The sequence below is a fragment of the Oreochromis niloticus genome, linkage group LG18 (assembly GCF_001858045.2).
Source record: "Oreochromis niloticus isolate F11D_XX linkage group LG18, O_niloticus_UMD_NMBU, whole genome shotgun sequence".
NCBI classification, from domain to species: Eukaryota; Metazoa; Chordata; class Actinopteri; order Cichliformes; family Cichlidae; genus Oreochromis; species Oreochromis niloticus.
Window position 1 is genome coordinate 233662 of NC_031982.2, and position 16480 is coordinate 250141.

Below are 16480 nucleotides of genomic sequence, written 5' to 3' on the forward strand. Positions count from 1 at the left end.
GCTCTGGGCTCTATTAGGGTGATATGGTACTATGAGGTCTTTAAGATAAGAAGGGTCTTGATTATTCAAGAGCTGGGGGACCTTGCAGTTGCAACAAGATTTCAATCCATTACAGCTTAGTGTGTCACCAATAGTGTCCTTGGTGAGTGTGGTCTCAGCTGCATTCAGATCATTAACAAGCAGAGGTCAAAGGTCATTTTATATTTCTTCCATTTCCACCTTCTCACCAAGCTTTTCACTGAAGGTCTTATAACAAATTCCAGCCTGCCGCAGGTTTATAAGCTTGTCACTGATGTTCCTTTACAATTTTTTAGAATTGCCAAGTTGGAATTTAACAAACAGATTTTGTGGACAGCTTTCTACATTTAACAACTTCCAAATCCAAATCCAATTTATTTATATAGCACATTTAAAAACTTTAAAAAGTTTGCCCAAAGCGCTGTACAAGAACAAAGCAATAGATAAACCCACTCACACTAAAACACTCACATAACCAGTGTTGGGGAGTAACGGAATACATGTACCGCCGTTACGTATTTAGAATACAAAATACTGGTAATAAATCACAGCAATAGTACATTCACGTAGTTGTAAACAGCATGATAATATATTAAGTAATCCAAAGTATTCAGAATATGTTACTCTCATTGAGTAACGTAACGGAATACGTTACAGAATACATTTTGGGGCATGTATTCAGTATTCTGTAATGGAATACATTTTAAAAGTAACCTTCCCAACACTGCGCATAACACACCTTAGTTCTATAGAAAATCTGTCCATTAGGCAGCCAGGAAGCCTAAAGGATTTTCTGTGAAGAGGCCAAAATCCCTCCTGAGATGATTTCTACTGTGCTTCTCTGGGTTTCTCCACCAAGTACTAAGTCATGTTTTGAATGGAGATCTCATACTTATTTCACTCAATATTTTTACTCAATGACATGCAAATCAATGTATAACTTTTGTGTAACGTGACTTTTTTTGAGATCTTACATGTTCGTGTTGGCTGTTGAGGTCAACCACTCGCCGGCCACACCAATCACATCCAAACCTGAAGAGAGCTGATTGAAAAAACGTGGATGACCTGAAAAAAGTAGGAAAGGAAAAATTTGTGTATATATAGTTTTATAGTGGGGGGGGGTTTCTGTTTGGGGTTTATATATATGTGTTTATGCTTATGTTGCGTATGTGTGTGTGTGTGTTTTATAAAATAATGCATAATACTTTACTACTAAGGTTTGACATATCTTGTGTGCATTTATGCATCTCCAGCAACACTTATGGGAAGATGAACAACTTTATTGACTGACCAATGCGTTTCGGCTTGTCGTCTTCATCAGGGTCATAGTAAAACATTGTAAAAGATTGCTTAAATACAAGACAGGAAACAGAAAAAAAATCAAATTAACCAATCACATCTTCATAGATAGATCAGCTGACATATAACAGGTAGGTATTGGTTAATTGGTTAAGTCACACCCATGTAAATACTGGACTAGATCATTACTGATGAGGACGGGGGGGGGAGGAGACATAATCCCCACCTGTCTCAAAATAACACATGCGTGAAATACATAAGAAGAATACTATGAATATACCAAAAATGAAAAAGCTAAAATGATTACAAAGGACAGCATTTAATTAAAAAAGTAGGTTGGTGCAGTAGTTGAATTAAAAAACAAGAGGACGTCATCACATGGGAACACATTTGTTAAAAGGTCCTTATTTATGTCTCTAAAGTGTCAATGGTTTTGTCACTTATAGGGTCTTTGAATGATTTAACATTTTTGGTGTATTGACAAATAATGCATGACCCACACATGAAATTACCTTGCAGGTTATGGCTTATCAGGGTTTTACCTGGAGTATTAGTGTCCTGGCAAGCTCTAACAGGCCTATCTTTAATATTCCTTCCTCTCCTGTAGGTTATCATTGGTGGTTCTTTAAAGGTACCTAATAAGTTTGGGTCATTTTGAAGGATATGCCAGTGTTTTAAAATTATTTCTTTAATTGTTCTGGTTTTTGGTGTAAAGGTTGTGCAGAAGACAAGGTTAAGTTTAAGTTTTGGAAATTTCTTAGTTGCTAAATAGAAATCCCATCCGAACCACCTCAAAAAGAGTCTCCCTGTAAGCCAACTGATTAGACTCAAGCGTATCTGTGAAATTCTAGATGAATATAATGAGAGCAAAGAAGAGATGTTGAACAAATTTAAAGAAAGAAAGTACAAAGAGGACTGGTTAAGATCTGCAGAAGAGAAGGTGAATTCAGTAAGCAGGGATTTCTATTTAAAAGATTGAATTAATGAACACAGAAGTTCGACCAAGAGGAATGATCTATTCAATTCAATTCAATTTTATTTATATAGTGCCAAATCACAACAAAAGTCGCCTCAAGGCGCTTTATATTGATCGATCTAACCAGCTATGTTGCAAGACACTTCAATGATAAACATCCAAATTCACCATTATCTTTTTTTTAGGCATTAAAGCAATTAAACTAACCAACCATTAACTAACCGTGACTTAACCAATTAACCAATACCTACCTGTTATATGTCAGCTGATCTATCTATGAAGATGTGATTGGTTAATTTGATTTTTTTTCTGTTTCCTGTCTGGTATTTAAGCAATCTTTTACAATGTTTTACTATGACCCTGATGAAGGCCACAAGCTGAAACGCATTGGTCAGTCAATAAAGTTGTTCATCTTCCCATAAGTGTTGCTGGACTTCCTGCATTGTGAATTCTTTCATCCTCTCCATGCACCTTGGAAGTAGTTGAAGTTGTGCCAGAATTTTTTGTTGTGCATTTATGCATCTCCAATGAAATAAAGACAACAAAGAATATGATTAAAGATGTACAGTAACAGAAATGTCCTTCATTATTCCCTGTAACAGGGAAGCCTGGTTCTACCACCAGTCCCTGTTAAAAGGGGTTTTTTCCTTCCCACTGTCACCAAAGGTCCTGCTCAGAGGGGTCACATGATTATTGGGGTTTTTTCTGTATTCTTTTAGGCTCTTTACCTTACAGTATAACGCACCTTGAGGCAAGTGTTGTTGTGATTTGGGGCTATATAAATAAAACTGAATTTAACTCATCTCTGACTATTGTCTAAAGAATATTTAATCAATTTCTTTCTAACAACCCACATTCCGTTAACCAATACTTTTCATACCTATAGTAGTGCTCTTAAGGCATCAGATTGTTTGTTTGGAAACACTGACATAAAAAGACTAACTTTGGTGCATGCATCATCTTACAGTATTTCCGCAGCTGCCATTTAAAAGAGGATTGTGTGTGTGTGTGTGTGTGTGTGTGTGTGTGTGTGTGCGTGTGTGCTTGAGTGCATTGGGGGACTAAAATTTTCTTTGAATAAGTGCTACCAGCATGGCAGTGGCACAAGACTGCAAGACTTTGGTTTGGAGTGGCTGACTTGCCACCATGCCACGAAGCTGCCTCTGACTTTTAACCGTTTTGCTGTTGGTGAGTGTGTTGGGTAAAGTAAATTCAGTTTCCCGATGAATAATGCAGTGGCAATTTTTTAGACAGCATAGATAAAGTGCATAAGGTTGATTAGAGTGGTGTAGTGATTAAAGACACAATTCTCTTTTACTGGGCCTTCTCCACTCATGTCTCCTTGCAAGTCTCCTCAGTTAAAACATCGTCTCCATTAGAAGAAAAATTGAATCTGGATTTCAAATTTAGGATTGACGACTTTGATTATACCATATATGTAACATCTGAAAACATGAAATGTTTCGGTTATGAGATGGAGGGCCCTCTCATTCAGTCGTGTCCATAAAGAGTGGCGGGAGTGCTGTGCCCCCCGGGCTTGTTACCCACATCTGGTCAGAATTTCAGGTCAGTAGCATCTTTAGCAATATATTTTCTTAGAAAATTTGTGACGTGCCTAATAATTACTTTATCTGCTGTATACGAAAAATGCAGGAGAACTTGGACAGGAACGCTTTGCTAATAAAGAGAGTTTAAATCAAGCAAAAACATTTTCAGTCTGGTCTGGTGAGATCTTAAAAAACTCAATGTCACTATCATAGAAGCAGCGTCAGTGGTGAAATATAATAATGTATACCTTATTGATCCCCATGGGGAAATTACTCTCTCTTCAGCAGATTGCATGGCACGCTGAGCATATCCGAATCTCAAGTGATCCAGGTAACGTAATTTGCATAGAGACAAATCCTCCATTGTTAAGTGGAACAGAACTTCTTTGTTTTTCAAGTTGCAAAAGAAACACACGTCTGTAGGTGAGAACTCAGACCTGGCACGATAAACATGTTTTTAGTACTTCCCATACCTGTACTAACACCATATTTGAGGGTGTCTCTACAGTCCACTAGTAACTGCTCCAGAGTTTCTGGTTGGTCTGGCAGGTCAAGACTGAAGCCCTCCAGTCCCTCCTTTAGCTGATGAGGATGATGGAAGTCCAGCACCTATATGGTAGATACTATTTTTTACATTTTAAAATCATACACATTTTAAATCATACACATACATAAAAACATTTTCAAATCATGTCAATTTCACTTTAATATGGGGCCTCATTCTTCTATCATTTTATTAAGAATTACATTTTTTGCCAGTAGGTAGAAGTGAAAAGTGAGAAACTGGATTAACATCATACATGTGCTTTACATAAATTACAAATAGACAAAGTGATTTGATGTTAATGACAATTATTTTAGTCTTTTAGATATTAAAGTCATTCTATAAACCTGTAAAACTACTGTATATACACTACTGGCCAAAAGTTTTTAGAACACCCCAATTTTTCCAGTTTTTTCCAGTAATTTATTGCAATTCAAGTTGTTCAAGTCCAATGAATAGCTTGAAATGGTACAAAGGTAAGTAATGAACTAACAGAGGTTTAAAAAAAAAAAAGGTAAGGTTACCTAAAACCGAAAAAGAATGTACATTTCAGAATTATACAAAAAAGTCTTTTTCAGGAGACACAACATGAGTTAATAATTTAAAGCTGTTCTGCAGTAAGGGAGGTTGATTAAGCCTTAAAAGCTGGTTCTACTAATTCATACAGGTTTTTCAACTTTTCTGGATTACTTACAGCCCCCTCTGTCTGTCTAAAAGCAGTGTTGGAGCACACTGGTACCATACCCTCGTGAGCATCAGCTGAACAGTATTGTACTGCAGAAAGTAGTGTGTTGCTACAAAAATGGTGAGAAAAAGGCATTAAGTGATGTTGATCCAGTGCTTGTTACTGGGAAAACAGTGTACAGGTTCTAGTTGGGAAGATCCCCACAGAAATGCATACAGGTTAATTATGCAGTCTGTGATGTTGTTGACGTTTTCCCCAATTGGATCACAGAGCGTGTCCCAGTCAGGAGTTATGCAGAGCCTTGCTGGCTTCCTGACTCCACCTCCTCACAGACTTGGTGGCAACAGGAGTGTGCAAAACAGAAAGTCCATGTTTTACAGTCAAACATACTGCTGGAAAAATGTCACAGTGGACTCCAGACTGGTATTACTACTAAGAAGAATATTAGGACACTAATGGTTTACACTAAGGCTGAACGATTTATTGTTTTCTGATCAAAATTGCAATTTCAGACAAAGTGATCACGTGATCGCCAAAGCTGCGTTTTTTTGTAGCACTCCTAACTGACCCAGGATCTTTAGTTTTTTGATGGTTTTTTTTTAACACATACATGTCATCTCTCTACCATCCTGCCAGGCTCACCAATCAGAAGTGGCAGCATGCTACTGGACAGGTCACGCTAACCAATCAAAACTAACCAGCCCCTTGTGCTTTGAAATCTGAACATGTTATGATGGCTTCAGCCGAACCAGAAGCGCAGTTAGGAAATTTCTACGGTGGCCCTGAGAGGCCAAACGCACTGCAACTTAAGAAAACACCAGCAATAAGAAAAACGCTGCAAAAGCACACAGAACACAATGGAAATAGGAAAAACGACAACGGAAGTAGGAAAAAACAAAACAGAAATAGGAAAAACAAAAATAGAAGTAGGAAAAAACAGATTTCCAAAAGCACAAGGGAAGTGTTTCTGGGAGACAATAACCCGACGGACCAGTTGCAGGAACCCAAAACATGGTAGGTGTGTTTTATCATGATTCATATAATACTGATAATGGATTTTTAGGCTAATAGTTAGGCTAACACACTTACCTCTCATCTTTTCTTTCCTCACAAATCCGATAGATCCTCCATTTCTTTTAAGTGTCTCCCAGCACTGATTATTTTGGTAATCAGTATTATATGAATTATGATAAAACACACCTACCCTGTTTTGGGTTCCTGGAACTGGTCCGTCGAGTTATTGTCTCCCAGAAACACTTCCCTTGTGCTTTTGGAAATCTGTTTTTTCCTATTTCTGTTGTGTTTTGTGTGCTTTTGCAGCGTTTTTCTTATTGCTGGTGTTTTCTTAAGTTGCAGTTCGTTTGGCCTCTCAGGGCCACCGTAGATTTCATCCTCAAGAAAAACAGCACGGTGGTCATTTGGGAGTATTGTGGGTTTGAGGCTGCAGACGTGCACCAGAAACAGGTACTGTGCAAAACCTGTCGCATTAAAGTTGCAACATGTAGCAGAAACATAACCAACTTATATTGGCACTTGAAAAATCACGACAGGCATTTGCACGAGGATTGCACGACAAAAAAGTCTGCTGAAAAGTCTAGTGAAAGTGGCGCTCAGGTTCATTGTAGCAAACAGTCTATAATTACTGCATCTTTTGATAGCTGAACTCTGTTTGATAAGAGCAGCAAAAGATATCAGGCGATAACAAATGCCATAACATATTACATTGCCAGGGACATGGTGTTTGTTAACACGGTCACTAAATACAGATTGAAAAACCTCCTTCACATACTGGACAGAAGATATGTGATACCCTCCCACATCTACTTCAACTAGGTTGCCATCCCACAGCTGTACACAGAGTGTAAAGAAAAAGTGGTAACAGAGCTGAAAAATGTAGAGTAAGAATGGACATGCATGTTTCTTGTTAATAAATACATTTGAAAACACTTCTTGCCTTTAGTTGTCATCCTTACATCAGATCAATAGCTTTTAATGCTCTGATGGTATGATGTCATCTTCTGTGATGTTTGTAAATCTTACTGTACATTGTGAATTTAGTGCTGAAGTTTAATTTGAAGAATATCGTGAACTGAATTGAAATCATAATTAGATCATTTCTAAAACCATTCAGCCCTAGTTTACATATTAGTCTATCAAGTGAAAGATCACTAGTTGTATCCCGGGAGAAGACACAATCCCTTTGGGGTTGCACCAGGAAGAGTATTTGACTAGAGAAACAAAAAAAAGTTTGGCAAATCAACCATGTGCCTGATCTGGCAAGCACTTGTGAATAAGGGTACCGCTGTATTCTGAATCATGTACAGAGAAAGCTACTTTGATTAAAGTACAAATGTTTAAAGTGATAATAGAAACAGTACCTTAGAGCTCCTCTGATTAGACTTGCAGATAAAACCCAACAAGATGTCGACCAGTTCCTGCAGAAATCCTCTGGTCATCTCCTCACCGCATGAAGCTGGGAGCAGGTCTGCACACACACTCACACACACACACACACACACACACACACACACACACAATCCTTTCATAAATGACAGGTGCCTAAATACTATTTGTTACTTGTAAGATGAAGCATGCACCAAAGCCAGTGTTTGCATTAAGAGCACCACTAAAGGTATGAAAAGTATTGGTTAATGGAATGTGGGTCATTAGAAAAAGAAATTGATTAAATATTCTATAGAAAATAGTCAGACATCAATTAAATTCAGTTTAATTAAATCGTTTTTATATAGCTCCCGATCACAACAACAGTCCATCTTTGTGGACAAGTTGTGGGAAGCCCCCAGGAAATTACACCTATCCCAGCATAACTAAGGGCTGGCTCAGGGCCGCCTGAAAAAGGAAAGTTTTTCATCCTAATCTTAAAGTAGAGAGGCTGTCTGTCTCACAAATCCAAATTAGGAACTAATTCCACAGAAGTGGGGCTTGAAAGCTGAAGGCTCTGCCTCCCATTGTACTTTTAAATATCCTAAGAACAACAAGTAAGCCTGCAGTCTGAAAAGTAAGTGCTCTATTAGGGTAATATGGTACTGTGAGGCCTTTAAGATAAGAAGGGATTTGATTATTCAGTTACCTTGTAAAGTTAATATGGAAATAATATATGCTCTCTCCTTCTAGTCCCTGTCAGTACTCTTGCTGAAGCAGTTTGAATAAATTAAAGGCTTATTTCAGGGAGTTACTAGGACATGCTGATAATGAATCTTCCAGCTTAGACATAATAAATGCACAAAATATTTTTTTAGCATCACTCTGAGACAAGATGTTCTAATTCTAAACTGGTTGTTTTCCTGGTACAGACTTGGCTCTTAAATATGATGCACAAGGGGTCAGGGCTACGGGAATGCCATTGTAGAAGCTTAATGTTTTTTGGGGGGGGTTGCCTTATTCATTCTGCAATGAATGCAATGAAAAATGACCGATCATTAGAAATGAATTGGAGAGACAACCATTAGTGTAAACAACTAAGTTCAGGTACATCCCCTTTTGTCATATGGACATACGCACACACCCAAGCATGCATGCAGGCATCCATGTGCACACACATACAGATACTTTGGGCTCCCTGGGAACAACTCCTGTGTTGGCAGTTCTCACAGACAGTTGCAACATTTTTTCAGTACTGAACCTTTCACATAGCATTGATGTATAATGTTGCTGTCACTTGGTGTTCACTCTCTCTGTGACAGAGTACCACTTCCTGTTCCAACACACAGTGGTGTTTTTGTGTAGCTTATCTGCGTAGCCAATTTAATTACAAACTTATAGATAACTTATTTAATTGGGTAATCTTCACGTGCACCATCTGTTTAGTCACTCGCTAATTATAGTCACAGTATTCACTCACTGTCTTTGGGGATTTGCTACCTTAGCTTAGCTCGTAGCCGACTCACTTGGAGCATGGCCTCTTCACCTGTCCCTCCTGCACTTTCCTGCTCATTGTATCAGATGTTTAGTTACTCCTTGGCCTCCTTTGACAGTAATGATACTTGTAATAAATGTAGCCTATTGGCAGCTCTGGAGGCCAGGATCACTGGATTGGAGACCCGGCTTCGTGCCCTTGAAATATCTGTAGCTAGCCAGGCCCTGCAGCCGGTGCAGTAGAAGGTAGTGTAGACTGTTAGTACTCTAATTAATAACTGTACAACAAATCATAAACAAAAAGCTGTAGTTTAAGTATAAATGTTGTTTTTAAATAAATTGCATGCTCAGAAAATGTTTTGTCTCACTCCCATTTCTTCTTGTTGCATGTTGAAGCTCTATACTTGTAACCTTGTTAAGATCCAACCATGCAAAATATGATTTTTATTATATGATAACTTCAAACGTCAGTTATTATGGCCCTGTGATATTTGGGAGCCATATTCATGCAGACAGGAGCTGGACTTTAGTTTGATGTGCACACCATGTGGCCAATACAAATATAGATGGGATCATACCATTATGAGAAAGAAAGGGGGGCAGACATTTAGAAGACAGCTACACAGAGAGACGGGGGAGCCAGATTTAAATGCAAGCGGGTTGGGAAAAAGTAAAGGAACGAGCAAAAATGTAAAATGAGCAGCATCTGTCTGCATTTCAGTGACATTGGAGACTGCAAACCTAAGTGCAGAATTTATAAAATTAGGAGCTGGCTAAATATCTGTGTTTCCACCGTGGAGGACAAAAGGTTTCAAACTTGTTCAGGCTACCCTGTGTTTATTCTCCCTAGTAGTAGTAAATGCATAAAAATAAGGATTTTATGAAAACACTGAATAAAGAATTATTTTCTTGAAAAACGCTAAATTGTACATATTGAATATTACATAAAATAAACTATATATAATGACAGAGATGCAGAAATGTCTGCATGTACCAGAGAACCACGGCTCAGTGTCTGAGTGTCTAAATGAGTCTCACAGGCCTGAATGTGTGTTTGAAGCCATTTATAATTGTTAACTTGTTTGATCTGCTGCTCACCACAAATAAGCACAAGCAGAAACTTTTAACTGTATTTTCACAAGTTTTACAGCTTTTCCTACTGATAAAAACCTCCCCTATGGCCGATCATAAAACACTAACTAAGCCATAAACAATGAAATGGCAGAAATGTTTCACTTTCTACTATAGAAATTTCCTTTTTTTATGACTACAGTTTAAAAAAGGGCAATCTGGGCAATGAACTACCAGAACCTTTTCTGTAATTTTACAGATTTATTTATTTAAGTTCAAAGTCTTGCTGACAGATTTCTTTCTTTGTCACAGCAGCTTTTTTTATTATGCAGAAAAACAGTTCAAATGTAACTTCTTTACACTGACAGAAGGTGTGTTTCACTGGTTCGGACCACTAAAGAGCAAAGTGGGCAGTATGTGGCCTGTGATGTAAAATTAGTTTGACACCTCTAGTGCAAGGCAAGCATGTATAATTTAAACAGAACTGGTCCAACCATTGACCTCAGTGTGTGAAGAGGACTCTCCATTTACATGTACAAATTGGAGTCTATTAGATAGATATGATACAAACCACTGCAGTGCAGTACCTGTAATACCTACAGCATGTTCTAATCGCTCTAATAGGATATTATGGTCAACAGTATCAAACGCAGCACTGAGGTCTAGCAGGACAAGCACAGAGATGAGTCCACTGTCAGAGGCCATAAGAAGATCATTTGTAACCTTCACTAAAGCTGTTTCTGTGCTGTGATGAGCTCTGAAACCTGACTGAAACTCTTCAAATAAGCCATTCCTCTGCAGATGATCTGTTAGCTGTTTGACAACTACTCTTTCAAGGATGTTTGATATGAAAGGAAGGTTGGAGATTGGCCTATAATTAGCTAAGACAGCTGGGTCTAGAGATGCTTTTTAAGTAAAGGTTTAACTACAGCCACCTTGAAGGCCTGTGGTACATAGCCGATTATTAGAGATAGGTTGATCATATTTAAGATCGAAGAATTAATTAATTGTAGGACTTCTTTCAGCAATGCTGTACGAATGGGGTCTAAAAGACAGGTTTGGACTTTTTGTCAGCCTGGCTTTAGCACTGAGGAGTTGTTCTTATTTTCTTCAATCAGTGATGAAAAGTAAGATGTTCTAGCTTTACAGAGCAACAGTTCTAGCTTTTATAGAGCCACAAACTGTTTTTCCAGGCTAAATTTAAGGTCTTCTAAAAAACTTTAAGTTTATGTTTTCTGATTGTCATATACAAGTATCAATGGCACTGGCAATGAAATTCTTAGATTCAGCACCCCTCCATATTGCATGTAAAAAGCAAAAAGAAAATATTGCACATAAACTAAACCTAGAAAAAATATAAAGTAAATGTAAATAAAGAAAATATTTTTATTTAAGTACTAAAAAGTACTGTAGCAGCTGTAGTATAGAGGTAATGGTGTGTAGATGAACAGTGTGTACAATGAAAAAACTATCATGTCCAAACTGTCCAGTATCAGCAGTTCAGTAGCCCGATGGCTTGCAGGTAGAAACTGTTCCTGAATCTGCCGCTGTGGGCCTTGCTGCTCCTGTACTGCCTGCCTGACCACAGGAGGATGAAGAGTGTATGGCTTCACTGGCATCCACACATATGTGTTCTTATGGTCCAGGTAGTAAATGGTGGTGTGCAGAGCCAGCACTGTTGCATAATCTGTGGATCTATCTGGCCTGTAGGCAACCTAAAAAGGGTCAAGTGTAGCAGGCAGTGAAGATGTGATATGAGCTTTGACTGTATGCTTATAACCATGGAGGTGAGTGCTACTGGGCAGTCATCATTGAGGGAGCTCACACTGGGTTTCTTCAGAACAGGGATGATAGTGTTACTCTTGAAGCATGAGGGGACTACAGACAACAGCAGGGAGAGGTTAAACATGTCTGTGGAGACATGTGCCAGTACGTCAGCTGCATGGTGTCGCCATGAGGGGCAATGCAAGCAGTGGTACAGAACACCGCTGTAAACTCTCTGGGTGGATAAAATGGTGAGGCGAGGTGTTCACGATCAGGAGAGAACCCTTATGAAACTACTTGTACATCCACACACCACTGTTTTCTGCACAGATCACCTCCCCTGCACTTACCCAACTTCTTTGTACAGTCCTAGCGGTTATTGAAAGAACAGAAAGGTCCATGGGAACGATAGCCAAGTCAGGGACTGTGGGATCCACCTATGTCTCTGTAAAATCAAAGACATTACAGTCCTTAACAGGACGTAGTTCATCTAGCTTGGCGTTAGCTAGAAGAATGCTGGGAAGTGGGGAACGGCGCTGTCTGTTCCTCAGTTTGACCAGGACTCGAGGTCTTTTCAACCCGTTCCTCCGGCGTTTTTCCCATACCCACGTACAGTCAATTGGTGTGGTTCCAGATTGTGAATATTTGAGGACGTCTAAAAGATTATCTGTATCATAGGTGACCAGTGCATTGCATGCTAAAAAAATATTGCTAAAAAAGTAGAAAATAGCGCTACACGAGAAAAATGCAAAACTGAGGAGAACACCGAGTGATGGCAGCCATCCCCACTGGTGCCATCTTACTAAAAGACTGCGTGTGCATTTGAGAGTTTTAACAGGGAAGAAAGCATCTGATTTGATGCTTTCTTTATCAGAGGAGCCACAGTATCCAGAGTTGTATGATGTGAAGATGTAATACTGTTAAAAAAGATAATTGGCCTCGGTCCGACCAGTGTTCAGGTAGCTGCTCTGCACTGTGTTAAATGGAGTATTTTACCTACTTTACACAATTCGCTTTACATAACTGGCCTCATTCACCTATTCACACAAACACTTTTTTTCTATGCTTTTAAGTGCTTTCTATCTAACATTAACACACATTCACACTTTGGTGGATGCAACTTGGGTTAGCATCTTGCCCAAGGATATTTGGCATGATGACTCCACCAACCTTCCAACTAGTAGATGAAAACCGAAGAAATCATCAAACAAAACAGGGTTTCAGTAAATACTGTGAAATGTTCACTTTCTATGCCATATGTGAGAATAAGATCCAGAGTATGATTAAAGCAGTAAGTGGGTTCTTTTACATATTAAGAGAGCCAGTTGAGTAGTAATAGATTAAATGCCATGTTGAGGATGTCATTTTCAGTATCTACATAGATGTACTAAATCACTAAATGCACTACATCAGTTCAATATAAGTTTGAGAAATTAGACAGAAACTCTTTATAAGGACCAGATGAATGATAAATAAAAACTTTACAGAACACACAGATTACATCGAATGTCCATGTGGGGTTTTGAGAGAAATATAACACTGTCAACTTCACACAGATCCACAAAGGTAAGCGGTGTTCCTGTCCCAGTGTAAACCTGGGGTATCTGGGCCTCCTGAAGTAAAGCAGAACTTAATCATTTGTGTGTAAATGATCACTATTTATTATAGTTGTGGTCAAACATGTTGTCACATAGATGTGTATTTGTGCGTGGATTTGGGCATGCATATGCGAGCCCTCAAAAATTACATACAAATCACAGTACAGATTGATAAATCTTTGTTTACGGTTATATTGTATGAATTCATAACACTTTTGAGGCAAATTTCTCTCCATATGTCTGGGTCTTTATGATTGATTAATAAAGTTGTTCACACTTTTCCTCCTCTGCCTGCACTTCAAGGATTCTAACAATTACTATGACTTGGGGTGTTGATTCATGTAAAATAATATAATCATTCTGCTGTATCCAGGTTCCTGTAAGGCAGAATAAATCAATATATTGATGAATTATTAAATCATATTATACTTTCTTTGTTATTTCTTTAATGTTGAAATAAATGTTTGATAATGTTTGGTTTGTTTTCAGGTGGTCAAACACAGCCTTTATAGGAATGGGGTTTGGGGAGGATAACATGAGGAGAGAAGGTGCAGAGAGGCGTGTAAGACTGCGACTCTGCCTTCTGGTCCCAGCCCTGGACGGTTATTTTGCAGGGGATTTAATAAATTTGGCAACATTTCTGTAATAGGACATTATCTAAACATTTTTAATTAAATTAGCTACACAATACACCACTGTGAGATGTAACAGGAAGAGGAAGTGAGACTGTACAGCAGAGAGAGCCAACACCAAGTGACAGCACCAAACCATCAGCCAACAAATAATCTATTTATTAAAATGTTGCTGACTGGAATCTTGACTTGCTCTTCCTGTGATGATAAAGACCAAACCTGTACGAATCTGTGTTCTCACCATTGCTGTAGATGCCACTGAAGTCAGCTGATGCCAGTTTTCTTTCACTAAATTCTGAGCTCCGCTTTGGTTTGTCCGCGCTAGCTGTTTCACCCAAGTCCCTGTCTGAAATCACAATATGGAAGATGATCCCTGGAGGGCTTTCCTTTCTCCATTCCCTCCACAAAGCTTCAACTTTAAACTTTAAAACAAGTAAAGATTGTACATATAAAAGAACTGACTGAAACTGTGTTATATTTCCTGCTTTCAGAAACCCATGAAACGTGAGCTCATCATGCTGGGTGTGCAACATACATATATATATATATATATATATATATGTATATGCTTGAAACTATTTACTGACACTCTTGGGTTCCAGAGTACGGTATTTTCACTAAAAATACTTTCTCAACACAGTGTATATCTCTACAGTTAACATCACAAACTCTTCCTTTAGCAAGTGAAACTGCATATTTCAAAAACAAAAAACTTAAAGTCAAACATATCTAACAAACAGGTATTTGGAATGTAATTCCTCTTACCTGACAGCTTTAGGAAATTCATATCCGTACAAATCAGAGTCAACTGCTGAAATATGTTTCAAAGTAACTTGGTTGCATCCCACTATAACTTAAAAAAGCAGTCAGATGAGACATCCTCAGAAACATATTTCCAGCTTCACTTTTTTCTTAGCGAGAATATAAACTGGATAAACAAACAATATGGTTACTTAGTTCTAAGTTCATACAACCTAAGACATACAAACACTGTGCTAGTCAGCGTACTGCATTTAAAGGGCTGCAGGCAAAATAAGGTGTGGCCCACACAATGCTACTATGAGTGTGAGTAAATAGTTTCAAGCAAGCACACCTGCGTGTGGTTTTAATTATATAACATAAAAAGGCTTGGATAAATATTTGCTTGAAACATGAATGAGCAGATTTTTAGCATTTTGTGATGTACATTTGATTATCATTCGGTGTATGCACTTTCTGATTCCACATTTAACCAAACCACGGGGTGTTTCATCAGGAAGAGTATCTGGCATAAAATCGTTGCTAAATTAAACATGAATTATCTAGAATGACATGTCCATAGTGGATAGTTCAGGGCATGGGTTAACAATGGCTGCCCTCCAGTGCTGTTGGCCAAAAATGTCCTGGGGGAAGCTGTGCTACTGCTGGCCAAAATAAAATAGAGAAGAAGGGAAAGGTGGTTCAGAAGCAGTGAGACATGTAAAGATGGGACTTTGGAGGTGAGACTAGGGATTTTAAAAGTGGAGACTATGAGAGCTGGTTGATATGAAGGAGAGAAGGAAGGTAGATATAATGTATGTGGATGAAACCAGGTGGAAGAGAAGTAAGGCCAGGAGCACCGGAGGTAGATTCACAGTGCACTCAGGTGATTAATGTACTGGCTCTTGTAAACCCTTTTCTCTTCTCAAAGCACTTTTTAAAAATGTTTTTTCTAAGTAAGTGCTATCTATTTAACATTTACACACGTTCATACTGCTATAGAGGTGGAATGTGAAGTAGAGAGGAGCCTGCAGATTATTGTAAGGTCTTTACCTTACAATATAAAGACTCTTGAGGCAACTGTTGTTGTAATATGGCAAAATATAATTAAATTGAACTGAACTGAACTGAATTGAATTCCAGAATGGTGGTATGTGGGAATGTATCTAAGCTACTAAGATAGTAGTCTATAGGATGACTGCAATGTGATGTTGTAAGACGGTGTCACATATTAGTCATCTGTTACTATCTATAGTTTTCTCTGGGCCCCTATGCAATCAGACCAGTAGAGGCATGTTTAGCTGGTGATTTCAGCTCTGGCCTGACAGGTGATGTCAGCAATCAGCTCTCCCCAGCTGGTGATGTCAACAAGCCCTCCTGTGCCCTGACTGGTTATGTTAGCAAACCACTCTCCTCTGCCCTTTGGGGCGGGGGCGATCATGGCTCAAGACGATGGGAGTTCGCCTTGTAATTGGAAAGTTGCCGGTTCGAGCCCCGGCTTGGACAGTCTCGGTCGTTGTGTCCTTGGAAGACACTTCACCCATTGCCTACCCGTTGCCAGAGGGCCCGGTGGCGCCAGTGTCCGGCAGCCTCGCCTCTGTCAGTGCGCCCCAGGGCGGCTGTGGCTACAATGTAGCTTGCCATCGTGGATGGGTGAATGGGTGGATGACTAAATGTGTAAAGCGCTTTGGGGTCCTTAGGGACTAGTAAAGCGCTATACAAATACAGGCCA

General features: G+C 38.9%; 1 protein-coding gene across 1 annotated transcript in view; it reads right to left on the reverse strand.

Moving 5' to 3' along the window:
- gad3 (glutamate decarboxylase 3) overlaps positions 1-14968 on the reverse strand; it is a 31433-nt gene extending 16465 nt beyond the window's left edge. The window contains exons 1-5 of the mRNA XM_019347587.2: positions 14776-14968; positions 14252-14356; positions 7448-7554; positions 4314-4449; positions 993-1083 (exon numbers count right to left, since the gene is read on the reverse strand). Of these exons, the coding sequence (XP_019203132.1) occupies positions 993-1083; positions 4314-4449; positions 7448-7554; positions 14252-14356; positions 14776-14797 (461 nt within the window). The 5' untranslated portion in view covers positions 14798-14968. The remainder of the gene's footprint in view (positions 1-992; positions 1084-4313; positions 4450-7447; positions 7555-14251; positions 14357-14775) is intronic.
- Positions 14969-16480: the final 1512 nt, after the last annotated feature.